We start from the raw sequence: 25,677 nt of genomic DNA, 5'->3' as shown, positions 1-25,677 counted from the left end.
TGACTATCAATGAGGGGGGCCTGCGTCAACAACGTTTTCGAGTCGGACTGTCGCAACAGCCTTTGTGTGATCTGAGAATGCTTCTGGAAAATGTCCACGAGGAAAGGAAAAATGTGGACTTGTGGGATTCCGCAAGGGTGGCACGTCAGCCGTTGGCGCTATGACTCTCGGTGGTGCTCAGATGGCAAAGAACAGATTTATTGGGTATCAAGGATGTAGAATGTACCTCAGACAAAGAATCAGTGAAGAATTGGAAAAATCTTAACATTAAGAAAATAAAAGGAAAGGGGAAATGGAAAATGGGAAAATGGGAAATGGGGAAATGGGAAATAGGAAGAGTAAAACAAAGAGGCTGGGGGAAAAAGAGGTACAGGTACTCCTGAATAGGGTGGGCTGGACTGCGATCGGCAGGTACCTGTACCTACTGCCCTTTTGGCTATCGGCCTATGTTGTAAGTGGTTTACTATGTTGCAAGGAATTTATGGAGTGCATTAGTGCATTAGTGCATTAGCCCTTCAAACTAATTTAAGATCAACAGGCAATCCTAGTATTTGCCACTAGCGTATGTTGTACATTATATGGAAGCACATGGATGCCTAATTTCGATGAGGGTGTTTTTTGTCTCACTTAATAACTGTACATAATATCAGTTCCCAAATTTGATGTCTCATAAATGTCATCATTCATGCCCAACGAGGCACTGGCCATCTTCGTATGGCATCAACTAAAAATTAAAACCATTAATAAAATTGCAGGCACCCAGGACGCCATCTCCCTAAGCAAACCGTCTCAACAGAGGGGTATTCAGCAAAAAAAATAAAAAAAAAAACACAAAAACACAAAAACACCGTGATACACATGTAAAAAAAAAAAAATCAAATTGAAAATAGGGCTCGAGATGAAAGGCACGGGAGAAGGGATCACCGCACGTGGTAGCTAGGCTTCCGTTGTCGGTTCACTGTTGGAGGCGGCTCATCAACTGGGTAAGGAGGCCGGACTTGGGTGTTCGAGGTAGACGAAGGTGTTTGGGAGAATAGTGGTGCGGGCATAGCCACGCCGTCATCGTCTTCTTGAGATGGGTATGGGATGGGTGTCTTGGGCGGCACTGGGGGTGCTGGTGACATGCCATTGAAGGTTGCAAAATACTCATCACTTCGGGAAGGCGAACTCCGTTGTTGCGAGCTCGGTCGGCTTGGAAGCTCGTGGCTTCGATGATAATCACTGCCAGATTGCCGGGATGGGGAAGTGGATGTACTACCTTGAGATGTTGGGTGAATAGGGAGCGTGCCACCCGGCGGCGACGCTTGTGAAGAAGGGCGGTAGACAAAATCAGCAGGTAATTCCGCAGGCAGTTCAACGGCGAAGTGCGCAAGTGGTGGAATGTGTGATTGAACTGGAGAAGAAAGCGAAAGCTCTTCGGTCTCAAGATCAAAAGATAGGTCGTCACGATCCCCGCCAGCTGCAGTGTGGCTCGCCAGTCGGCGGTTCATGCGATCGATTTTGGCAAATCTCATCCCTGCTTCTAGAATCATCTTCTTGATTTCAGGTCTGGCCAGATACTGCCGTGTGTTGGTGCTGATATCGGCTAGCCGGTTCCATTCGTTCATACCAAACTCGCCAACGCCGACCTCAACATTGAGACGGAAATAATTGTCTTTGCTGACATGGCGTTTTGCGAGGCGGTCTCGAAGCATATCATTGTGAATATCCTCACAGCCCTCAATCTTCGTCATCAGTCGACGCCGCGCTTCAGCGAATGTGCCGAACGAGTCGCCGAAGAAACTCTCCCACCACTCATGTTGTCGGTTATTGGTACCAGCTGGGCGCTTTCCGGTTCCCACGCTAATAAAGACCCCCACTTCACGACCTGGCCACTCATTCACAACAGCCTCATCAAGAACCAGTGGCGCGGGGTTAAATGTGCCGTGACCCTCATCAATAAAATGGTTTTGGCCAATCTGGATGGGCTTAAAAGCAAGCCCCGTCGCAGATGTCGCACGCCCTGCTTGCCAGACTGTGCAGTCGAATTCAGGCGAAGGTTCTCGGCGGGAATCGTAGGACCGTAGAAGAACAGCCGATCCTTTGCGCGGGGTACCCTTGTACATGGCAGTGACCGCACTATATTTCAAATTAGTAACAGCGACTCATCTCTTCGTATTGTAGAACTCACGTTTTCGTCCGATTTTCTCGGTTATCATAAAGCAGCGCATCCGGATTACCCCAACGTAACCCATTAAGAAAAATGGAACCTCTTTGGCTGATCGGGGACATTGGATGCGAAGCAGCAGAGGTACTGAAACTGTTCCGACTGATGGACCGTTGCGGAATAGAGCCCGGGCTGTATGGCAAACTTGCCATAGAGGCCATAGAATCACAATTGGGAGCATTTCCCGTGTCATTTCCCTCCGCCTCGAACACTGTATGTTCCCGCACACATTCCCGGATCGCCTCCTCGAGCTTCGAGGCCTTGAACAAAGTCGAACGGTAGGGAATACCAGCAATTGTCTTGTCTGTCTCAAATACTTTGCGAGTCATACGCACGTATACTTCTTTGCAAGTCTCGAGGTCTAGGCGGAGGCGACCGAGCATCAGAGCAATCAAGCCGCCAGTGCCGGTACCGGCGATCAAATCAAAGTGGTCGCATGGTTTGGGAATCTGGTCTCGACGCGGAGGCTTGCCTTCGCATTCAACATAAGTGCGGTACATGAGTTCCTGGAGAAGAATAAGCATGGAGTAGCCACGAACACCTCCGCCATCTGTTCAGGTCAGCTGAGTCTGATAGACGCCGGGAAGAGAGATGACACTAACCTAGAGACAAGATCCGCAGCGGAGGGCCCTTAGTGGTATCCTTTCGGCGCAGATTGGCTGGTTCCATAGCGATTATAGCAGTTATGTTTTGGAACGATTACGATCGCTGTTTTTTTCTGCTGCGGCAGCTTACCCGCGGCGGGGCTCAGCGATGCCTTATGCACCGGATCGCGGGATGGTTGGCGCCTGGCAGATGGGGTCTTGTTAGAATGGTAGCGGCGACACACAGGTGGAGCACAAGTCGATTGCAGCTCTGGTTGGGTGCGTGGCAGGCAACGTGAGGGTCGCAGTGTGGACTCCAAATACTAGGCAGCGGCGTATGAGTTGTGATTGGAGGAGACTTGAGCCACAGTTCCTGAATAGTGCAGTAAGGCTGGGCTTGATTTGGTCACAACGCAAATGGTAAGATGAGCTGCGCAAGTCACTCAATGAAATTGCAAGGGAAGAACGTAACCGTCATCTGTCGTTCAAAGATGTTTCAAGTTATTCTTAGACATCGAATCCAAGTTGCACAGCCGGTCGCTTTTCCATGGATCAATGAAGTCATGTGACCATTTCGGGCAACCGGTGGCGGTGTCTGAATATGACGAAACTGTGGCTATGTGCTTATCCACCAACTGAATTTCATTCTTATGCTTCTCACTCGCCTCTCAGCTGCGATGTAGGTTGATGTATAAAATGCCAGATGAGCCTATAGTGTTGCAAGGTCAAGACATCGAAATGCTAGCTAAAATTGTTCTAGAATAAAAGTTTTGCCCGAAATTTGTTGATTGCAGTTCCAACCTCCAACATGACGTCAATTCCTATAATATCCACACAGATCTCCATTTCGGTGCACAACCAAAATAAAAACTATTCAAGTTCAATTCGTCAGGCCAGGCCAATCTAAACAGCCAAATTAGTATCCACTCCCACATTTCTCCAAAAAAGAGAAACACTCACCAAAAATAGACCTACTGGTTCCTTTCTCAGCAACCACAATCTCATCCCCAACCCTCAGACTGATCCCCTCATCCTTCGGCTCCAAGAAAGCATACCTACCAAAGACGGGACTAAACTTCGCTCCAGAATCAACTCTGCGATCCTTCATCAACTTCTTAAACACAGAACCAGACTCGCCAGTCCCCATCTTTCCAGTCTCGTAATCAACATTAAGGCTCTGACAGCGTACACAATTCCCCGTCAGCAAAAGTTTACTCGACTCATGCCCCAATCCATTGCCCACAGTCAGTGCCACCCAAAAGTCCTCTTCGAAAGCCTCTCCGGCGCCTGAGACAACAATGTTAGGCCGGAACTTTGTGCGGTCCATCTTTTCTCCGTCCGGCAGCCGCGCTGAGACATTATCAACGGATGTCTCGGAGATCACGAGATAAGGCGCGCAGTCCGCGAAAGCAATGCGGTTCTCATTCTGTGGGTGCAGAGCGTAAAAGTACAATAGCACCGCCGCACTAGCAGTGAAAAGGAGCGTGGGGGTAAGACTCCGAGCTGTTTGAGGGGTTATCCCATCGCGGACGAGAGTACCGCCCTGAAGGAGTATGTTGATCGTGGACGCTACAATGAGGATCGGGAGAACCCGTTCCCAATTCCTGTCGGGATTTGTTGAACTTTCACGTAGTTTGCGTAGCGCAGTCTTTTTGTCTTTCTTTGCTGGCGCGAGTGTGCCAAGCACCTCTCTTGAGTTTGATCCAAGGTACGCTAGGACTACGGGGTACCCGAAGCAGGTGCTGAACCAGTCGTTATACTCTGCGCCCATGTTGTATCCTGTTGTTGGGCTCTGGTGCATCATGATTTTGAGAGGGTGAAGGCTTTGGGGTTTGGGCTGCAGTGGAATTTCAAGTCGATTGGTTTTGCGCAGTTTGAGATCTGACTCTGACAGGGGGGAATGGTATGTAATGATTACTTTCCCGCCGTCTGTTTCTGTCTCCGGATACTCGATATCGGTGTGGAAGAGGGCCATCTCCGGGAACTGCGAGACATGCATGTTCTTCAGGGTCGTGATGCCGGCGCCATCCTCGGCTGGGACAACTTTGAGGAGCATGAAGTGACGGTCATATTGAAAGCCGCGTGTGGTTAGGACTCCCTCTGTGATAGTTGTTGGTCGGAGGGATTTAATCGGATAGACATAGAGCTGATTGGTATTAGTATTCTGTTTCCCGTCTTCGTCGAGGGTCCATGTTCGCACCTGGCTGACTTTCATGGCTGTAGGTAGAATGATGTGGATGAAAAGAAAGCAGCATACCGCGACTGAATTTAGGAATACAGAGTTTGAGAACTGGCTTGGATGTGCCGATTTCGGAGAAGGAAGGTAATGACATCGTTCCTCGGCTCCGTCCCGAACCAGAATTTGCGGAGAAAATTCCGCTGTTTTCGTTGTCTCTCCAACATATTTGATAGGCGATTTTCTTTATGAACGTTGTCTAAATAACAATCCAAATGACTTTTTGATTTTTCTGGTCGTAATTTAAGAGGTCTTCAATCATATTCATTTCGAAATCATGCAAGGAATTATACAAGAGGGAATCAAAAAAAAAGAAAAACGTCTACTGTTCCTCAGCCCACGGCAAGCTGAAGGTACCAACCCAATCCTCAACCTCTTGGCGGAGCACAATAATCTCCGAGATCTCCTCACCCTCACCCACGTACTCCAAGAAGGCCCTAACAGTATCAGGGTTCTTGACACCGCGGGACTGAGCCGACTCACGGGCAGCCTTGTCCAGCTTCTGGGTGATGGTTACTGCACGATCGACGATATCGGCGACGCGGGTGAAGTCCTCGGGCTGGAAGCCACGGGAGGTCATGGCTGGGGTTCCCAGACGCAGACCACCGGGCTTGAGGGCGGACTTGTCACCGGGCACGGTGTTCTTGTTACTAGCGACACCACACAGCTCAAGAACACGTTCTACTCGAGCACCGTCCACGCCACGGTTCTTCAGGTCCACTAGCACCAGGTGGTTGTCGGTGCCACCGGACACAATGTTATAGCCGAGTCCACCGTTGCTGGTGGAGTCACCTAGGCGCGCGGCTAGAGCAGAGGAGTTGAGAAGGACTGTCTCCTGGTAGGCCTTGAAGTCAGGCGTCTGAGCCTGCTTGAGGGCCACGGCTAGCGCAGTGATGGTGTGGTTGTGAGGGCCACCCTGGTGGCCGGGGAAGACGGATGCGTTGATGGGGTTTTCGAGATCGTACATAACAGGGTTGCCCTTCTTGTCAGTGCTACGCACGCCCTTGCGGTAGAAGATCATGGCGCCACGCGGGCCACGCAGAGACTTGTGAGTGGTGGTGGTTACGACATCTGAGTAGGGAAAGGGAGACGGGAGCACATCGGCAGCCACGAGACCCGAGATGTGTGCCATATCTGACAGCAAGTAGGCACTCACGGAGTCGGCGATCGCGCGCATGCGCGGGTAGTCAATTAGACGGCTGTAGGCCGAGGTGCCCGCGATAATTAGCTTGGGTCGATATAGGGTGGCTGACTTCTCCAATGCATCGTAGTCGATAAGGCCAGTGGATTCATCGAGGCGATAAGGGAAGGTCTCGAAGTATTTGGAGATGGCAGAAATCTTCTTAGTAGGGGTCTGATAACCGTGGGACAGATGGCCCCCGTGGGGAAGGTCCAAGCCCATGAGGCGGTCGTGGGTGTTGAGGAGAGCGGAGTAGGCCATAAGGTTAGCGGGTGAACCTGACAGAGCTGGAGTGGGTTAGTCTTTGCTACCATTATTGTATCACGTCGACTGGATCATACGTTGAACGTTCACTCCCCATTCCTCTGGGTCCAGACGGAAGGTCTCTAGGGCACGCTGCTGGCACAGCCGCTCGGAGGCATCAATGTGTTCGTTTCCTCCATAGTACCTGGCACCGGGATATCCCTCGGAATATTTGTCTGAACTGCGGTTAGGATGTCCTGTCGGACAAAGCAGAGGCGGTCACCCGGAGTACATACTTTGCATAACACTGCCGAGGGCATCGAGAACAGCTTGTGATGTGAAGTTCTCGGAGGGGATTAGATTTATGAAGTGCTTTTGCCGTTTCTTCTCCTGGAAAGATTTTAGCAGCTGGTCCGTCAATTGGTGGGCTCTCTTTCGAAGACGCACCTTCTGCAAGATGCTATAAACTGCGGGGTCGGAATCCTCCAGAGAGGCCGCGAGAAGCTACCAAATGGTCAGTCTACATGTTCCACTTGCCATTGAATTCATTCCGACCACCAACCTTGTGCTGCGTATCGCGAGTGGACAATGCTACTCCCCGCGACTGGGGGGCCAATCTGGACACGATAGAGGCGCGAGCGGAGACAACGCCTGCCCGGGAGCTCCCAAGGGGGAGCAAGCGAGCAGTGGATCTACCACAGCGAGACAAATACATGATGAAGCTGAAGAAGATCAATTCTCAAGCAGAGTTTTATGTACTTAGTCGATAGGAAAGCAACGGCTTTTAAACGACTGAAGATAGTCGGACGAACACTGACATATTTCCGTTGCCCGCGGAAAGCGGGAAAATGCACTATTCCCGTTCGAGCTCTCCGCCTGGTCCGTGCATCAGCTGTTGGTTTATATTCGCTCGGCAAAATCTTTTTCTCCATTTCTTCTTCACACAACTAAATCCAAGATGAAGAAACGGCGTCCTAATCTGTGTCAGCACTCGTCGGTGACGGCCGGACTTTGGTCTAGCTGGCGCTGGACGGGCGCTGCTGAAAGGTCCCACGCCTCTTAACCATCCTTCAAGGGGCCAGTAATACCGGATTGGAATTGTTGTGTTGGTTCACCTCCAATGTTGGAAGGTCAGAATGGGTTCACTATGGCACATTCACATCTCCATGATCCTCTCGTGGCAACAGCTCCACTGTCGCGTGTCGACACTCTAGCACAACGAGGGCATGCGATTCTCACATGTTCCGAGTAACTCTAGAGTACAGTTAACTTTGCCATATTAGCTTTGCGACATCCAATAAAAGTTCCTTTCACCCATTCCCCTCTTATGTACGTGGTCCATCCTCACGACACACATTGGGGTGGCACGACTCACTTTGTCTAGCAAGGGACCAAGATGTTCATACAATGCGAAGAACATGTGAGACATTGCTCCGTATAGTGGTGTACATTTGTCTACTGTAGGGGGTTTTCATTGCAAGAAACACCATCATTCCTCTTTTGTGTGGACTAGGATCAAAATGGAACTGCTTTGACCTTTTTCGCCCCTATTTCGTATCCTTACACTGCTCCCGAGGTCCTAAATTAGTACTCGTTACAGTCGGCCCCCATCACATGTAACCATTCATGCAGGATTCATAGCCAATGTTAGCCTGGGGAAACGGCATAGTAATCTTGAATAAAATCCGGTTCCCACCTTTAACTTACTTTGGAACGATTTTGCCCCGCCTAGCGTAGTATTCGGCAAACCCATCACTAGCCTCTAGGTTTGGGTGTTCAATCTCAAGAAGCATGCCAAGCTAAGTAAGAGCTCCTCCTGCATGATAGTCTGTCTGTCAATGACCCTCGGCATAAGCCAGGCTATATCGAGATATACCCGTTTTGAAACTATACCAAACGGAGTAGTTGAGGCTGAAGACCCTCTAAGGGGTTCTGCGCCTTTTTCTCGCAAAAGCTGAACAAAAATGTCCGTATTTGCTGGGCCTGGCGCAACCCCTCTCATGACCAGATGATCAAGAGGCGATTGCGCTAGAGTTGATTTTCTAAGCCCACTTTATGTGCCGTGCTCTGTTGGCAGATCCATAGGTAGCGCATCGATGTTTGCATCTTTCCACGAAGCTGGGGACACGAGTATCTCAATCCCCAGTGTTTTCTGATATCTTGGAGAAGCAGATGGGGATATCAACAGTCCCCTGTTCAGCAGGAGCTTACGTAACGGGGAATTTGCTTCCCCAACAGCAATGTTTCTGGCTTCCTCGACATCTAGACTTCCTAGGAAAATGTTTTGTCAATCATACAAGACGAGCCGTGTCATTGGCCTCCATCCTGGCAATTGCCACTATTAGCAGAGGATTGTAACCCCAACAGCCGGCTTGGCCAGATACTTGCAATGTCATCCCTCTTACTGATATGATTTTGACTATGATTTTGACTATTTCGGTACAACCGCTTTCGAGAGCCACGTAGATGTCAAATGCTTGGGGGCACTCGCCCGGCGCTCTCAAACTCATGACTGATTGAGATAATCCCGTGTAGACCCCGGTCAATCTGGATCCTAGCTTCTACTGCTGGTGCCAATAGATCAGCACCTCGGTCAAACAGTAGGTGGAAGATCTCCAGATATGCTACAGTCCTATAGATCCACGGGCAAGTAACTAGAGCCAGAGAAGAGGCGTGGATATGTATTCAACCAGAGTAGGATATCAAGACTCAACCATATCAATTGTAAGACACTAACAAGCTGATCCAAGCACTTTATATAGAAAATCGTGCCCAGGGAGAGTGGTCCAACCCTAGCAGGGCCACTAGGCCTAAAAGGGAAATGATTCCTCCATGGCCAAACTTGAACTGGTTCCTGAGTGCGTGTCCTGAAGGTGAGTTAGGGATGCAAGGAAAGAAGTGACTTAGGGTCTTCATAGTAATTGGGACTGTTTCATCAAGTACCTTTTCTTTTCAATCTACGACTGTTGATGTTTTTTATTTTTTTTTTCCTTATTGCCACTAGTCACTACCCCTTTCCCCTGGGTATTGCCTTAGTGGCACGGGTACCTGAATCTCATTTAATTAATCTACAGGATTGGTTATAAACTCTCCTGTTCCCCTTCTTTTCCCTCTCCCTCTCTTCACTCACGACATTCTCTAAGCCCCCGGTTTTCAACCGATTACATTCTTTAAACCCCCTGTCTTTAAATCATATAACCTCAATATCTGAACATTTTTGGAACCATTCCAATCATCTATACCACAATGCGTCTCTCTATTGCCGCTCTCGCTCTCGGTGCCACTGGTACTATGGCCCATGTGGTCACCGAGACTGTCACTGATTACACCACTTACTGCCCTGAGGCCACTTCCATTGTGCATTCAAGCAAGACCTACAGCATCGCCACCGTATGTTGCCCTTACTAACAAGTACGCAACACGCACACTAACATGGTATTTCCAGCCCGGCTACATCACCATGACCCACGGTCCCTACACCGTCACTCGTCCCATTTTGACCTCCACTGTGACTGATTGCAAGGCCTGGTGAGCATTTCCCTCTATCCAACAAAATCTATAACTTTCTTCTAAAATTTTCCTTAGCTCTGCTACCTCCGTGACCAACCCCGTGCCTGCCAACAGTGTTCCTACCAACGGCGTTCCTGGCGCCCCCGCCGTCCCCGGTGCTCCTAGTGCCCCTGGTGCCCCCGGCGTTCCTGGCACCCCTGCCACCCCCGGTGCTCCCGGCGTTCCTGGCGCCCCCGCCGTCCCCGGTGCTCCTAGCGCCCCTGGTGCCCCCGGCGCTCCTGGCACCCCCGCCACCCCTGGTGCCCCCGGCGTTCCTGGCGCCCCCGCAGTCCCCGGTGCTCCCGGCGTTCCTGGCGCCCCCGCCGTCCCCGGTGCTCCTAGCGCCCCTGGTGCCCCCGGCGCTCCTGGCACCCCCGCCACCCCTGGTGCCCCCGGCGTTCCTGGCGCCCCCGCAGTCCCCGGTGCTCCCGGCGTTCCTGGCACCCCCGCCACCCCCGGTGCTCCCGGCATTCCTGGCGCCCCCGCCGTCCCCGGTGCTCCCGGTGCCCCCGGCGTTCCTGGCGCCCCCGCCGTCCCCGGTGCTCCCGGTGCCCCCGGCGTTCCTGGCGCCCCCGCAGTCCCCGGTGCTCCTAGCGCCCCTGGTGCTCCCGGCGTTCCTGGCGCCCCCGCCGTCCCCAGCGTTCCCGTCGTCGCCACCTCCTCCTCTATGGTTCCCAGCCCCAGCTCCACTAGCGTGCCCAGCTCTTCTACCATCAGCTCTCCTTCCAACGCCGGCCCCACTGGCGTTACCACCTCTCCCTCCGACAGTGACTCTACTGGCGTTCCTGGCTCTCCTTCCACACCCGCTACGCCCTCTCAGCCCGCCTTTAACGCCGGTGCTATCAACGCCGCTACCGGTGCTGGTGCTGGTCTGGCCGCTGTCTTCGGTGCTGTTGCCCTTCTGCTGTAAAGCAATTGAGTGTGTCAATGGCATCACGAAGAGATAGCATTATGATTGGTGTTATCACTTCGATGATATCCGCATGATGCTATCGGGTGTTCACGGCTGTGGGTTCTTCTTCTGGTGTACATGTCTTGTCTACGTCTCCTTAGATAATACATAATGAGCCCTTTTGGGTTATCTTTTCACGTCGGTCTTTCTTGTGGAGCTTACATTTTTGTTTTTTGCGCACTATTATCCTGGACATAGCGGTTTTTTTATATCTATATTTACATCCAAATTCAATCAAGCATTGTCTTCTACTTTCTACTCGCTTTTCCTGTATTGGACTAAGTTTTTATACTTATACTCGCTTTGGTTTAGAGCGATCCATAGATGGTTAACTTCGGTGTATCCGCGTCATATTGGCTATCACTGTCACCTTCGCACAATCATCTTGATTGCATTTGCACCTGAGACTGTATCAAGTTTGACATGGGAACTTCTGTCAACTATATTTGTTGTTTCCAGCTTTGTGCATCTATAAATTGAAGCCATTACTCTGTCTACACAACGATTCACCGTCTTCCTCCCCTCTACAAAATGGAAACCTTTGATATCTCTTTCCTCACCAGTCTGACCAAACAGATGCTGGCTCATCTAAAGGAAAATGTCCCGGCTTCAGCCCGCATCACTGATCCCACCCAGGCCCAACAGGAGAAGGTCTGATTTTGCGGCTTGCACACTTATATTATTCACACCAGCCTGTGTCCTATCTCTATCGAATACTTCACCATCACAGCCTGTGAACGCCAACGAAGATGCTGATATACATGTGCACTGTAGGACCTCTTTGATGTCAACTTTTCTGGGTCGACTGCAACCAGAAAGCGCAAGAGGGGAGGTCAATCTAGCGCCAAGCACCGGAGGACGAGTTCCTCAATGGAGACCATATCCCTGGAGTCGACCAACCCCAAGACCTCGCATAAACGCTTACCCAACAAGGAGCCCAAGAGAGATGATAGTGTGACCAAGTCTGGCAAGTCGCGGGGTATGCAGCAGGCCACCTCTCCCTCGCGTACTCAGCCTGAACTCTCACCCAAGGCATCATCGGAACCGAAGGCCGCAATGGACTCTGTCTCTACCAAGCCCACAAAACCACTTGAGCTCCCAGATCTTCCACCTTCGGAGTTCATCTACCCCCGCAAGTTGGATTTGGGTATATTGGAATGCTTATCTGACGAGAGGGAGACAACCCACGAGTCAGTCTCCGACAACCCGTCCGAGCAGCTCACGGAAGTCTCCACGCCTTATACCCCAGTTTTGCACGCAGTGTCACAGTACAATCAGCGCATCAGGAGCCACTGTGGGAGCAAATGTGAGACATGGCTGACACGCCAGATGTACGATGAGTTGGGCGATATCTCTACTCGCATTGAAAAGATTATGCATGGGATCACGGTGATGCTGGAGGAGAGGGAGGCCAGGGATGAATTTGCGAGTGTTGGTGGTTATTCTTTTGAAGCCGAGGAGTCACCTGGTGCGTTCAAAGGTGGTCCTGAGAATCCATTGGAATTGAGCGATGGGGATGATAACGCACTTTTTGGGAGGTCTGATGAACGTGCTTGCTCTGGTGAGATTGGTGGCTTGTCCGCCAGTGAATAGATCGAGATTGTTCCCACTTTTTCTTAGTTACGATAGCTTGCTGCACACATTGCAAAACCTTCATTTTCTTGCATTCCTCGCATTCCTTTCTATTGATTACATAGGCTAGCGCTTTAGTGCAATGGTGGGTAAGTGTGCTCAAAAATGAACTCTTCTGACTATGTCCGTTCAAAGTTTTGACACGACACATAAATTCTGATCGACATACACCTCTAACACAGCAGACGTTACTGAAACTCTGTAAATTCTTCAACAAATCAGTCAAGGCACGTTGAGGCGTTGAGGGTCTCTAAAAGGGACGGAGTGCGGGGAGCTAGGATCTTGTAGCGCGGGACACCAAGACGTGTGATACAATTGCCTGTCTAGGCCCCCGGGATATCTACAGAGAATCCCGTGGGGGATGAATGTATCTGCGGAGTAAGTTGTATATCAAAACTTGGTTTGATGAATCGTCCATGCTCGTGCCTAGCTCACGCTGGTTTCAATTAGCGGATGCCCCATAGTGAGAAACTGTGACCACGAGGATTTTCGATAATCTACCTCTCTTACAAAAGCAAAGTCGTCAATTTTTTGGAACCCCCTATGCCTCATGCCAGAATTTTGTCAGCACTGCTATTGCTCCCGAAATATCTACCTGCGCGTTCTTCGTCCACCTGCGCAGATGCAGATGATACCGAGGTTGACCTCGAAAAGGGACCACACTTCTAGAATGGCTTCGGTATATGTTGTGTCGGCTGTTTTGAAGAGGAGCAAAGACGTATGGCAAGCGTGTTATTGAGCAGATGATGACACTGTGGGGTTGGGATTAGCGGGTATTGCTTATGGAGAGGGGTGGGGGGGTGAGATAACATAGGCAAGTAAAGAGATGCGGGACAGATCCTAGAGCCAGCAAGCAGCCGACCGTGACTTTTTTGTTTCTCTGAATAATGAAGACTGTGGATAGTCGGGATGGGGATGGCGATCACAGCTCAATCAGAGGCAATGTTCAGAACTGCCCGAGACAGAGCGACGTGTTCTAGACATATTGTCGTTCCTACATGGAAAGAATTACATGGTTCCCCGCTGAGGATATCCAAGATCAGAGTAGATGCCAAGATCGCCACTGCGAGAGCCACGACGAGGTAGCGGCATACCTCTGTTGGATTGGTTTGAATGAAGACAGAGAGAATGGCCATCTTAGTGATGCATGGACAAATCAATCAGGGAACCGCATTGGTGAGCAACGGCTGCTTCTTGTAAGCCAATGTGCTCCAAAATTTGCAAGGAAGTCTCACTGTGTTGAACTTCATGAGATCTCCCAAGCTGATATTCTACATGGGCTTCATGATGATGATGATGATGAATTCATTGACCCGATTTAGCTCGCTATTACATACCTCTACATGGGCTTTCCCCAGCCGGATTTGATTACTTGGTTATTTGAGTCGGATTCTCATTTAGCCTCAAAATACAAGAGGCTCGCAGTTGACCACAGTCACAAAAGAGACCAGCAAAACGCCATAGAAAAGCATGACGGTGACTACGGAGTGCAGTATAAGGGTCTATCAGAGTCTCGAGCCGGTTTGTATCATACTCAAGTCTACCTCGATCTTCTTTGCTGGCTCGAAAGCCTGGAATGGCAGATAGATGATGCCAAAGGGCATGATGTTCCCCGTTAGCAACGGAACCCCAGGGTTTGCCGTAAAAGAGAAAGCTGCCGTTATGAGAATGTTGAATTTAATGCTGTCGTTTGAGTCAGAAAAGCGGTTCACTACACAGGAGATGCTGAAATGTGAGTGGAGCGATGGGCAATGCCGGATTGTACAAAATCTCAACCTGATCCACTCACTGAGCACTCAATGAGGGGCTAGGTCGGTCAATCTCAATACAATGAGCCACTCTCGCCCATCCAGAGAGGCAGTCCACCAAGAAATCTTCCCTGTTGTCCCAATGAAGGGCTGGCGTCCTCACGGTAGAGCTTGATGATAGATCAGTCGGGTTGAAACCCCGAGCATTCCTGGTTAGGTGCTTGTATAAAACTCTTTGACTCATGAATATCACTGAGCTCGACGATTCATGCCTTTGTTGAACCCCGGAATACAGATGATTTGATTTCTGGCCCGCCATACCATCTTGGTCCATGGTTATTGTACGCCGCCACTCATGGTCCTGTGACAAGAAGATAAGATTCTTTGACTAACAAGTTCCCTCCGTGTTTGAAACATCTTTCCCAACCCTTCTCCCTTCCAGTTATGGTGAGGAAGTCCGCTCCTTGCGGGTTCCTCTCCCGAGAGGGGCAAATGGCAAAAGCGGGGGAGGATGCCTAGAGGCTTCACAACCTACCAGCAACTCCCTTTTTCTCGCCCAATTGAAGCCAAATGCGGGGGTTTGAAGGTCTGTTAGTCAAATTTAATGTCTCGAACATCTTCCTCCGTGGTAATTGATCAGAATGCGCGTGCATCCTAAGGCGCGTAGGACCGCAAACGCGTAAGGAGAATCCGTCAAGAACAAAGTCAACAACTGAACATTTTGGCAGATGTGTGGCATGTCGCCAGAGCAAAATCAAGTGCTCTGGCCATGAGCCCTGCCTAAACTGTCAACGTCGAGAAGTCCGGTGTCACTTCGCCGAAGGAATAGCCAAAGTGATGGTATCAAAGAGGTTTGTAAAGTGATTCCTCCTTCATGCAATTTTGACAGTCGAATAATTCAGGTTATACGATAGGTATCTTCAACACCTAGAGGCTCAGATTCAAAATCAACCCGGTTCGCCGAAGAAGAATTGCTCTCCGCTCCAATCGTCTATGAGAAGACAAAACAACCGTTCAGTGGGAGGCTCGCTAGTCACTCCGGATGATTCTTTGCGCACAGCTGGGGACGGGTCCCCACCCTCAAGGGCAAGTTATATGCGCGATATCTGGACTTCCCCTTTCTCTTTGCCGTCAACTACCATCAGAAATACAAAGCAGAACAGTCGCAACTGGAGTGAGTTACTTTGCATCGTGTTTTCTTTCACTCGGAGCTGACAAGACTGGAAATGAAGTCTGGCTGGCGCCATCGTCCATGTGGTCTTTTACCACCAGACTTACGATCTTGATGTCGGAGAAATTGCATCACGGATATCCTCGCAACGCTCCTACCCTAGAGGAGAAATAAATTTATCCACTACGATGGGAGACCCTGGCGAAAGCGACGCCAGACATCAGTGGACTGCCTTCTTTTGACTACTCTGTGTATCTCTTTAGAACGGTCAAATTTCACTTAGGCCAGAGTTATCGGCTTTTCGACGAGGATCAGTTTCTTAAGCGATTACGAGACTTCTACCACGGTGACCCGTCGTTGATCGTAGCCCGATCTCGATTGTGGTTTGTTCAATTCTTACTGATTGTATCTATTGGTACGGCGTTACTTTCGCGATCGAAATGCGATCAGCCCCCCGGGTCAAAGTTTTTTGTGCGTGCGATGTCATTGATCCCAGATCATGCATCACTTTGGAAAGATAGCTTGCCAGCCATTGAGGTCCTAGCTATTGCCGCCCTTTATTTATACTCGATTGATCAAAGAGAGTCTGCTTACATCTACGTATGTTAGGCGCGAAGGGGTTCAGGTCGCTAAACTAATTCTTACTCTCTACCAGCTCGGACAAGCGATTCGAATCGCCCAATTTGAGGGTTTGCATACCCAACTACCGGAAGAACAGCTAGGGCTAGAAGTGGTGACTCGCTGCCGAAATCTTTGGTGGACACTCTACATCATGGACCGACACTTTTCGTACTCCGTCGGTTTGCCAATGACTACTACTGACAGTGATATCAGTGCTTCAATCAACCCGCCAGATACATGCTTGACTGAGGATGTTGCTTTTACGCTCCAAGCAAAACTTTCGCGCTTGATGTCTTTCATTCTGACCTGTACGTTCCCACCAATTTTTTTTCGCAGTAACCAGGTTGTTCTAATAGGTTTATTGCACAGCTGTATACAAATCTGAACGAACGACACTCGGTGTGTTTCTGGACACAACAAGATCAATATTGGAGACACTGGCAGGATGTGCCCAAGAAGTCGAACGCCTTATCCACCTTCAGTTTCGCAATTCCATGGACACCATGCCTAATAGCACACAGCACATTACCTTACTATATCATCAGGTCCGTTGAAAATGCTTCTTGTTACACTAGCTGGCTCATACGGTGATCCTCTAACCCCTCTCCCATAGTGTGTGATTGTCGCCACCCGCCCGTTACTTCTTTCCGCTCTGATGGAGCGTCTAGAAAAGCTTGACAGTGAGGGAGAAGACTGGCGGGGCTTTTTGGTGCTTACAAAGACCTTGATCTCTACTGGAATAAAATCGGCTGCCAAGACACTACAAATTCTTTCAGGGGACGACGGTCATGTCGGTAAGCTTCCAAGCCGCCTTTTGAGCAACCTGCGACATATGATTGATCAAATCTTAGAGGTTTTTCTTCCCTATAACTTGGAATTTGCATATGCCGCAGCGATCCATCTAGTTATGGCAACTGCGCTTTTTCCAGAGGTGGAAACTGGTCAATGCTGCATCCAGCAATCATACTCGATTCTAGACAGAATGATTACCAATGGTAACCGAATAGCCCAGGCACGGAGGGATGAGCTGCTGTATCTGGAAAATCTATTTCAGGAACTCTCTTCTCGTGCGGTGTCACAAGGTCTGAAACCTTTTACTTTGGACATCCCGGATGGTGCTGAGGCTACGACGGAGATCCGCATGGATGATCGGAATGGAACAGTGCCGGATGGAAAGGATGATCCGATATCTCTGGATGATCATGATCCTTTGTGGATGGGCTATTCTATCCCTGGACCCCATGCACCGTATCCGACTGACATGGGGGTGCCGAGCGTTGAGTTGCTCTCTTACATTGGTATCTCCTCGGCTGACTTTTTGTCTATCGTGGATCAAATTGGCAATCCCGATATTTCGTATAGCGCGGTGGATTACGGACCCAGAGCCGATGAAGGATGAAATTTCTTCAAGTAGATTCTGGAGTCCTCTATTTCACTATGAGGAACTCGTAGTCCTGGACCAAATTCCTAACATCTTTCACACGCGCCAAACTTCCATCAACTTTCATTCCGAAATAAATACAAACTGCTCATAGGTTCACATGAGAACTATTCAATTAACTCTTTGGTCATCGCCTCCAAAAATTGAACTTGCTCAGTCAAAAAGTTCCGCATTTCCACAATTTCGAAGGTTCGATTTGCCTTTTCCCGTTGCCGTTCCTGTTGCAGCTTGATCCGGATTCTCTCCTCCAGGATTTCAAGTCTGTACTCAGTGTACTGGGTATAAAGCTCGGATAAGTTGCAGATAGGCCGGACGCCAGTGAGAACGGTCTCGTCTCTGATATGCGGTGACTTGGCTCGAAACGAGGTGACCATGCTAATACGTTCGCGGCCCCCGAACGCCTTCAGTGCTTGATGCTCGATGTATCTGCCTTGCATAACCACAGCAGTGCCCTGAATGCACGTTAGCGGTAGAAACATATCTTTTGGGGAGGAACTTACCATGGCAGGTCCCCTCACTTTCATGATGTCCCCAGATGCAGTCTTCAGCGCAGTCTCTCCACCAGTCATACCGGTGCAATCGGAGAGTATTGTCACGCAGACAAATGGGTAACTATCACGATGCCATGCAAATGCAGGCAAACTGTCATCACTTTTTACAATACCCACCGCCTGATCGTTGATTGAAATATTAATCGCTGCAATCTCACAGTCCATGGCAGGAATTAGATCGATCCCAGCCACTTCCGAAATTGCGGAAAGAACTTCGGGGGAGCGCCATGCGTCACAGGTAAACGGAGCTCGTCTAACATGCCGATGAGATTCACAGTATATACAGATTGGGCTCAGAACTCGATTCCACTCACGCAGGGCCCATCCCTCGGATGGTGTTTTTCACAAAGTCAGACATGTACTGACAGTCCCTCAGGACCGGATCGCTGAAGATTTCAGCTCTCATCTGCATGATAGCCTCTTTAGTGAAGAGCTGGAAAGGTGCCGTGACTGCAATTGGAGATATCCCCTGGCCGGCCAGGCCAATTTCTTCCATAGTGTAGACCTTGCTAGGTATCTCGTAGCTCATATGTCTCTTCGGATCAAATTGTTCTTTCTCGTCGACTTTAGCTGCGTCGATCAAATATTGTGGGAGCCTGTTGGTTGGCCGGGTTGCTCTTTTGGACGTAGGGCCAACTACAAGAGGTGGTCCCGAAACAGTCATCACTGCTGAGAGGGACATGGTTTTGAAAGTATCACTGATTGGACAGAACCGTTTGTGGCGATGCACTGGCGAGACAAGAGAACAATGAGTTTGATTTGCTGGATAATTAAAAACCGTCGGTGTCAACGCCAGTGAACAGATAGGTTTGTTGAAGATTATATAGACAGCCCGGTGCCGAATACAACTTCACTCCTTGCACTTCAAACTCGGATGGAGGCTCCGACTGACCTAGAAAGACCATATCAGACATTTCCTTAATGACTTACACTGTCGCTCAAAGCTCTAGTGATCTTGTCTCGGGTTGATGAGCCTATCTAGACAAACTCATCGGAATATTCGGCTTCTCGGATGTAGGATGCGATCTTCGGAAGTTTCGTGTTCTATCTCCTATATCGATTACTCCGAAGTGAACTTAGATTACCATTGCTACAGCTCTTCATGATTTTCCACATAGATTGCCCAGTAGAAATGAAGAGAGGGAGAATTAAACAGTGTGCACAGAGGCTCTACAGAGGGTGGAAACGAAGAGGATACATAGTCACAACTACCTTCTATCATACCAGGCAATTTCTTGCCTTATACCGCTGTTTATTACCTCTGGAATCTCTTTGCTTTTCTTTAAAATGATAGCATTGCACCTTCAACTTCATAGCTCATTTCCCCACGGGATGAGCCCAAGAACGAAGCACATAGCTTGATGTCTTTGGATTTTTTTATTGATAATTGCAAAAGAATTGTGCATGCATTTTTTGATCTAGAGGGCTAGATTCCCTCAGTTTAATGGAGTGAAAGGTTGTGCAGATATCCCACGGAGCCCTCGGGTTCTTATCCCGAGAATGGCACATCCAACCCTCTTAAAATGGAAATTGAATACCGGGGAACAGACTTCATGATTTACCTTGTGCTAGTCTAGTTCTGCTATATTCTATACCATTCCCTGTGCTCCTTGGTTTAATCGATTGTTATCCACCTCATGATCCGATACCGACATACTTGTTTTAGCCTTATGCAATACATAGCTCTTTAAACCCACGCTGTAACTAATACGATTACTTTACCCCCGGCCTGTGGACTTCCAGGGTTTATCCCATATGTAACTAAGCGGAGCTAATTGTGGTATGGGCGACTCAGGGTGCCCAGCATAGAATTCCCTGATTAGATCATGTTATAGGTAGAAATTTGGATCAACTCTTATGTCCTTTTGACGAGTAGAAAATCGTCCGATAACCGGATATCATAGAGTAGTATATATGATATTTATGAGCATTCAAAATCTTTGTTCTAGGTTGTCATCTATTACTGAAAGCAACTAGACACATGCTAAAAACCACTTGTAAAATCTCACGTGGCAACCTGACAACCTCACAACTACTCCACTTCCGAGATGCCAGGGACCTTGAATGTGAGAACTAATATATCAACCAAAGTGCACAGCTCTTGCCCTGGCTCTGGCTTACTTGCGTTAAGCCGATCCTGCAAGCTCCGGTTTCTGAGGGCACTATATCAACCGTAGGTGAACTAAGTCGGATTTGGTGGGTCGGTACAGGCTCACCTAGCTTGCTTCCATTCCATGCCACCAGTGAGTATGTAGATGAAGTTCTTGTGCTTTGCCAGAGCTGCTTGGACAAAGGAATATTCTCCTACACGCCTACCATCAAGCTATTGGGCAACGCACGCGAGCGTGCAGCACACAAGACTACGGCAGACCAAGCCACTAAGATTCCAAGAATTTCCTACTCCTTGCCACTATGCCAAAGACTCACTGCCATCCAGACTTGCTTGGAGTACGGCAGGAAAGCCAGGCCATCATTAAACCCGCTGCCGAGTCCTGGCCGTGGAGGAGCCGGAGCAGCCGAGCACGGAGTATGTCCTTGGAAAGCTGTACGGGAACAATTTTAGCATAGGTCATTTGCTTGCCGTGGAAACTCCGATCCTCGCGACCCTCGGCAGAGACATCTTTTAATGTTTTTTTAAAAAAAGCCGTGAAGGGGGGTTGGTCCCGGACAAGTGACCAGTGACTGGCCTGCTCGACACCCGATTTCAAGGACGAGCCTGGATTTCCTACATGTCAGCGTCCTCAACAACGAACAAAAAGAACAATGCACTAGCAGATGAAAACCTTCACATCACCAGCTGTTTTTTTTTATCGCTGGATTTACTCCTGTCCTTAGCTCGTCATGGTCGGCTGATGGCGGCGCCTGCATCCAAATGGCTACCCATTTCTACTGGTCGTGGTTCAAGCTGTTCAAGACGACTTGTTTTATATTTGGCGGAAATATGCACATAGCCCTGCTATGTGGGCGCTTTGAATCCATGTAGGTGTATAAACTTGTCACTAGTTTCCCCCTGCTTCCCAAGTGAATCCATGCCCTGTTCCCTCGTACACAAGTACAGAATTATGATGGCAGAGAGCTCTGCGCCCATTTATTCTTGAAGCTACCTTTTGTTCAGTTTGGAAAAGAAGTAAGTGGGCCATTTGAGAGCTCCCCCAATGAGTGCCAAGTGCTAGGTCTTAGGGCCAATCTAGCGCATGATCGCTGCCCGTTGCCCAGGCGATCGTGTCTCCGATGATGTCTGACTTGGTAGAGACAGGTTAAAATCCCACAACATATGCACAACTATTATCTCAAGGTCCTTATATATTTCAACGTTTCTGCTTGCTCCTCAACCAATTTTCGCTAGCAGCCGCAAAATTTTACCTACCACACCCATAGGTTGTAAAGCGACAACATCAGAGTGCATTGTTCTTGATTCCTGAAACGCTGCATCAGGCGCTGATCTCATCGCTGTCAAACTGGTCATCTTTGCTGTGGCAAACAAGATCTGGAATATCGTCAGAAATATAGCCGCTTACACACAAGGTACATCAAGCGATTAACTTGTTTTTCTTGACGGCTTGTTTCGTCATCTTTGTCCTTCTTTCACGCACAGACAGATGAAGGCCATGCTTTTTCAATCCATCTTCTTTGCAGCTCTATCTGGGGTTCCCCTCGTTGCCTCGGCTGCCCTCCCAAAGCGCGGCAGCTCCTTAGAACTTGTCAACGGTCCCTTCTTCACCTTTCACTATAAAACCGATCGACCCTCGGAGAAGAATTGGATTGGTATCTACAGTATTTATGGCGAGGGTCCTGGCAAAGAGCACTCTATATATTGGGACTGGATGCGTGAATCGGAAGAGACCAAGCGAATTGATGACACCCATTTCAACTGGGGCGCCTATAAAGCCTACCTCCTGGCTGAGAGTGGGTACACGGTGCTTGCTGGTCCCATTGACATTTTCCTTTCCGGTGACGGACCTGTCTCGTTTAATATTGAAAAATTCACGACTAAGAATGCCCGTGAAGGAGAAAAGTTCGAAACTCGGGTGAGCGGCCTTTTACACCACGCCCCGGACCCCAACACCAAGTATAGCAAGGAAAGCTCTGACGCCGACTGGGTCAGCGTATCCGAGGATGGTATCATTTCTGGAATCCCCAGTGGTAGTGGTAGCTCTACAGTCACCATTCGAGCTACTGCTTCCGACAGATCTACTGCTACCATCGACGTCACTGTTCCAGTAGTTGCCTCTGGCAAACCCCTTGTCACTGAGCTCAAAGTTCTGTCCCTGAATCTTTGGTACGGAGGCACTAAGGTCAAAGATTACAACCGCAAGCAGATTTTTGCCATTGCCAACTCTGGTGCCGACATTGTCGGTCTCCAAGAAAGCACCCACGGCCACGCAACTCAGATTGCAGACGCGCTTGGTTGGCAATCATGGCAGGGTGTGGACTCCAGCATCATCAGCCGTTATCCCATATCGGAAAGGTATGGCGCAGTTACCGAAACCAGTGTTGCCGTGCGAGTCGCTCTCGACGGTGACAACAATCAGGTCATCCTCCACAACTGCCACCCTTACGCCTACCCCTATGGCCCTTATGATCCTTGCTTCAACGAAAAAGATGCCGACGCCATAATGAACACTGAGAAAAGAGCCAGCCGTGCCCGCCAGATTCAAAATATTGTTGGCGCTATGGCAGGCGCCCTCGACAACGCCGACAAAGTCCCTGTGCTTCTTACCGGCGACTTCAACGCGCCCTCTCATCTCGACTGGACCGATGCGACAAACTCCTCTCACTGTGGAATTGGGCAGTTCGACTGGCCCACCTCTAAGGTGCCTATTGACGCTGGCTTAATCGACGCCTACCGCAAGCTCCATCCAGATCCTGCCGCGGACCCGGCTACCACTTGGTCTCCCATCTACCTAAAAAATGATGATTACAATGGCCGCAGGGAGCCCATGGATCGCATCGACTTTATCTACTATAAGGGAAATTTGACTCCCGAAAAGTCTGAAACCTACATGGTGGGCAACCCTAAGCCCGAGCCGAACCACTCCGATAACGAGTGGCCCACCGATCACAAGGGCGTCCTTGTGACATTTAAGATTTCACCTCCACCTAACATCCAAATACATGGAGTTTTAAGTCGCTCCAGGCCTTTGGATTTGTGAGGTGTTGGTGTTGAAAATAAGACATCCTGTCAAACCTCAAATACGGCCTCCCTAGGCCATAAATAGGAACCTTGGTTTTTGTTATGGTCTAGTGGAAAAGTACGCTGTATTTCGTTCAACACATCCAACCTTTTGCTCTCCTCGTGCAGATGAAAAACTCGCAACAAAAATCAAAGCAGCTTCACATAAAAAAAAGCCTTGCATATGTAAAAATTGAGAAACGGAAAATATGTACCCAACATCAATCAGTCTACTTCGACCAATTCATCAACTCATATAATAGTAAGACCCTGTAACCGTGCCAAGCGCCCAACCACCCATCCTGGGTAGTTGGTGCGCCCCACCAAACGCAAAATTTTCAATCTCTCATTCAATAAAAATACTATTTATATGTAACCACCATGAATCTATATACCAATTTCCACTGTGACTATCTCTTGCCGCTATTGAAGCTTTATGCTTAGCTTCTAATAAATCCCTTGCTTCCTGGGCCCGTTGTTAGGCATCTGATTCTTTGGCCTATTTTGCCTATAGCCGCTTTAGCTTCTTAGCATCGGCATCCTATCTTTTTACCATTATCCTATTTATATATATAGGTAATAGGACACTGCCTTTAGTCCTAAGAAGCGATTTCCTATTTTTTGGTGTATTATAGTTAATTTCTAGAACTAAGCCTTCTTTAAAGAGGCCTTTAATAATTTAACCTCTTAGGATAAAAGCGTATTTATATCTATACTCCGTCAGATATACCTCTAAACGCTTTGAGATAGATACTTAATCTTCTTTAGATAATTAAGAAGCTTTGTATTAAGCTTTTTAACCCGCTTAATTATATCTAGTAGTGAATTAGTGGCTAAGCTTATAAAATTAGGGGGGGGGATAGCGTAAGAATCCTAAGGGGGGACCTTTTAGCTTTAAGATCTCTTTAGTGTAGAGGTTTAAGAATAACCTCTAGATCTGTCACGGTGCGAACCGTGACAGTATGTCACGGTGCGAACCGTGATGCTTAGTTAGAGGAAGATCACGGCACGTGATCTCCGACCTGTTTATCTTGAACTTCAGTTCTAGATCCTGTTGTAGCTCTTCGAGCTACGTCTTGTATATTAGCCTGCCCCTGCCTGTGCCTGTACCTGTCAATGAGAATCTGATCTGTTACGACCTGTCCCTGCCAGTCATCTCCTATCATACCGTCCTGCCAGCCCGCACCCTGACACTACGTAGCTCCTACCCCTAGGAGTTGACTGTCTGAAAATGTCTGAACCGCCCCGAAAGCCCCCGAACTGAACTCTGGTAGACCCGGTCCTGAGCAGACCGCTACCACCGAAGAACCGCCTGCTACCGCTGAAGAACCGCCTGCTACCACTGAAGAACCGCCTGCTACCACCGAAGAACCGCCTGCTACCGCTGAAGAACCGCCTGCTACCACTGAAGATCCGCCTGCTACCACTGAAGAACCGCCTGCTACCACTGAAGAACCGCCTGCTACCGCTGAAGAACCGCCTGCTACCGCTGAAGAACCGCCTGCTACCACTGAAGAACCGCCTGCTACCGCTGAAGAACCGCCTGCTACCACTGAAGAACCGCCTGCTACCGCTGAAGAACCGCCTGCTACCGCTGAAGAACCGCCTGCTACCGCTGAAGAACCGCCTGCTACCACTGAAGAACCGCCTGCTACCTGTAAAGTCCCGTCCGAGGAACCTGCCTGCACGACCAACTGGTCTCGAGAAACGAGACATTGCAGCCGTATCGCTAGCTGCGTGTGCTGCGTATGCAAGAAAGAAATACAGCATGTTCGCAATTACAACCGCGGACATCGAGACTGCACTGAACCCCAAGACCGACACTGAACCTGACCCCGTGTCTGCACTGCCTGAAGAGTTTAGAGACTTCGCCGAAGTGTTCTCACCCAAGGAAGCCGAGCGCTTGCCACCCCACCGATCATACGACCACAAGATGGTCTTACAAGAGGACAAACCCTTACCTTTTGGGCCCCTCTATCCCATGTCCCGAAATGAGCTCGAGGTCCTGAAAGACTGGATTGAAGATAACCTGAGGAAAGGGTTCATTCGGCCCAGCTCCTCGCCCGCTGCCTCGCCTGTTCTGTTCGTGAAGAAACCCGGCGGAGGTCTCCGCTTCTGCGTGGATTACCGTGCACCGAACGCAATCACTGTTAAGGACCGTTACCCGTTGCCGCTGACCAAGGAAACCCTGAATAACCTGAAAGGGATGAAGTTCTTTACGAAGATTGATATCATCTCCGCCTTCAACAATCTGCGAATTGCGAAGGGACAAGAATACCTGACTGCCTTCCGTACGAGATTAGGACTGTTCGAATCTTTGGTGATGCCATTTGGTTTAACTGGAGCCCCCGCATCCTTCCAACGATTTATCAACGACACGTTACGAGAGT

The 25,677-nt window shown here is 49.3% G+C and overlaps 10 protein-coding genes across 10 annotated transcripts; 6 read left to right on the top strand and 4 right to left on the bottom strand.

The window, feature by feature from the left end:
- Nucleotides 1-920: 920 nt before the first annotated feature.
- Nucleotides 921-2,875, bottom strand: Pdw03_2915 (Patatin-like serine hydrolase, putative; the record flags this gene model as incomplete). Its single annotated transcript, XM_014679078.2, has 3 exons — nucleotides 921-2,118; nucleotides 2,171-2,756; nucleotides 2,809-2,875. 3 exons carry the CDS (start codon nucleotides 2,873-2,875, stop codon nucleotides 921-923), a joined length of 1,851 nt encoding a protein of 616 aa, XP_014534564.2.
- A 795-nt stretch (nucleotides 2,876-3,670) lies between these two features.
- Pdw03_2914 (Patatin-like serine hydrolase, putative) lies at nucleotides 3,671-5,005 on the bottom strand (the record flags this gene model as incomplete). The annotated part of the gene is made up of 3 exons (XM_066100317.1): nucleotides 3,671-3,693; nucleotides 3,751-4,936; nucleotides 4,991-5,005. The coding sequence occupies 3 exons, from the start codon at nucleotides 5,003-5,005 to the stop codon at nucleotides 3,671-3,673; spliced, it is 1,224 nt and encodes a 407-aa protein (XP_065955717.1).
- A 343-nt stretch (nucleotides 5,006-5,348) lies between these two features.
- Pdw03_2913 (Serine hydroxymethyltransferase) lies at nucleotides 5,349-7,164 on the bottom strand (the record flags this gene model as incomplete). The annotated part of the gene is made up of 5 exons (XM_014679079.1): nucleotides 5,349-6,493; nucleotides 6,548-6,685; nucleotides 6,746-6,839; nucleotides 6,897-6,953; nucleotides 7,012-7,164. The coding sequence occupies 5 exons, from the start codon at nucleotides 7,162-7,164 to the stop codon at nucleotides 5,349-5,351; spliced, it is 1,587 nt and encodes a 528-aa protein (XP_014534565.1).
- Nucleotides 7,165-9,695: 2,531 nt separating this feature from the next.
- Nucleotides 9,696-10,908, top strand: Pdw03_2912 (cell surface protein, putative; the record flags this gene model as incomplete). The annotated part of the gene is made up of 3 exons (XM_066100316.1): nucleotides 9,696-9,839; nucleotides 9,895-9,977; nucleotides 10,035-10,908. 3 exons carry the CDS (start codon nucleotides 9,696-9,698, stop codon nucleotides 10,906-10,908), a joined length of 1,101 nt encoding a protein of 366 aa, XP_065955716.1.
- Nucleotides 10,909-11,481: 573 nt separating this feature from the next.
- Nucleotides 11,482-12,543, top strand: Pdw03_2911 (uncharacterized protein; the record flags this gene model as incomplete). Its single annotated transcript, XM_014679080.1, has 2 exons — nucleotides 11,482-11,601; nucleotides 11,725-12,543. 2 exons carry the CDS (start codon nucleotides 11,482-11,484, stop codon nucleotides 12,541-12,543), a joined length of 939 nt encoding a protein of 312 aa, XP_014534566.1.
- Nucleotides 12,544-14,971: 2,428 nt separating this feature from the next.
- Nucleotides 14,972-15,675, top strand: Pdw03_2910 (Zn(II)2Cys6 transcription factor; the record flags this gene model as incomplete). The annotated part of the gene is made up of 4 exons (XM_066100315.1): nucleotides 14,972-15,009; nucleotides 15,059-15,181; nucleotides 15,245-15,504; nucleotides 15,563-15,675. The coding sequence occupies 4 exons, from the start codon at nucleotides 14,972-14,974 to the stop codon at nucleotides 15,673-15,675; spliced, it is 534 nt and encodes a 177-aa protein (XP_065955715.1).
- Nucleotides 15,676-15,981: 306 nt separating this feature from the next.
- Nucleotides 15,982-17,521, top strand: Pdw03_2909 (Zn(II)2Cys6 transcription factor; the record flags this gene model as incomplete). The annotated part of the gene is made up of 5 exons (XM_014679081.2): nucleotides 15,982-16,101; nucleotides 16,157-16,430; nucleotides 16,492-16,667; nucleotides 16,736-16,916; nucleotides 16,974-17,521. 5 exons carry the CDS (start codon nucleotides 15,982-15,984, stop codon nucleotides 17,519-17,521), a joined length of 1,299 nt encoding a protein of 432 aa, XP_014534567.2.
- Nucleotides 17,522-17,670: 149 nt separating this feature from the next.
- Nucleotides 17,671-18,796, bottom strand: Pdw03_2908 (2OG-Fe(II) oxygenase superfamily domain-containing protein; the record flags this gene model as incomplete). Its single annotated transcript, XM_014679082.1, has 3 exons — nucleotides 17,671-18,015; nucleotides 18,064-18,367; nucleotides 18,429-18,796. 3 exons carry the CDS (start codon nucleotides 18,794-18,796, stop codon nucleotides 17,671-17,673), a joined length of 1,017 nt encoding a protein of 338 aa, XP_014534568.1.
- Nucleotides 18,797-21,713: 2,917 nt separating this feature from the next.
- Pdw03_2907 (Endonuclease/exonuclease/phosphatase family) lies at nucleotides 21,714-23,267 on the top strand (the record flags this gene model as incomplete). Its single annotated transcript, XM_014679083.1, has 1 exon — nucleotides 21,714-23,267. The coding sequence occupies one exon, from the start codon at nucleotides 21,714-21,716 to the stop codon at nucleotides 23,265-23,267; it is 1,554 nt and encodes a 517-aa protein (XP_014534569.1).
- A 982-nt stretch (nucleotides 23,268-24,249) lies between these two features.
- Nucleotides 24,250-25,114, top strand: Pdw03_2906 (Allantoate permease; the record flags this gene model as incomplete). Its single annotated transcript, XM_066100314.1, has 2 exons — nucleotides 24,250-24,257; nucleotides 24,562-25,114. The coding sequence occupies 2 exons, from the start codon at nucleotides 24,250-24,252 to the stop codon at nucleotides 25,112-25,114; spliced, it is 561 nt and encodes a 186-aa protein (XP_065955714.1).
- Between the last annotated feature and the right edge of the window lie 563 nt (nucleotides 25,115-25,677).

The sequence above is a fragment of the Penicillium digitatum genome, chromosome 1, assembly GCF_016767815.1.
Source record: "Penicillium digitatum chromosome 1, complete sequence".
In the NCBI taxonomy this organism is placed as follows: domain Eukaryota; kingdom Fungi; phylum Ascomycota; class Eurotiomycetes; order Eurotiales; family Aspergillaceae; genus Penicillium; species Penicillium digitatum.
The sequence above is the reverse complement of the archived record's forward strand: the minus strand, read 5'-3'. Positions and strand labels throughout refer to the sequence as shown.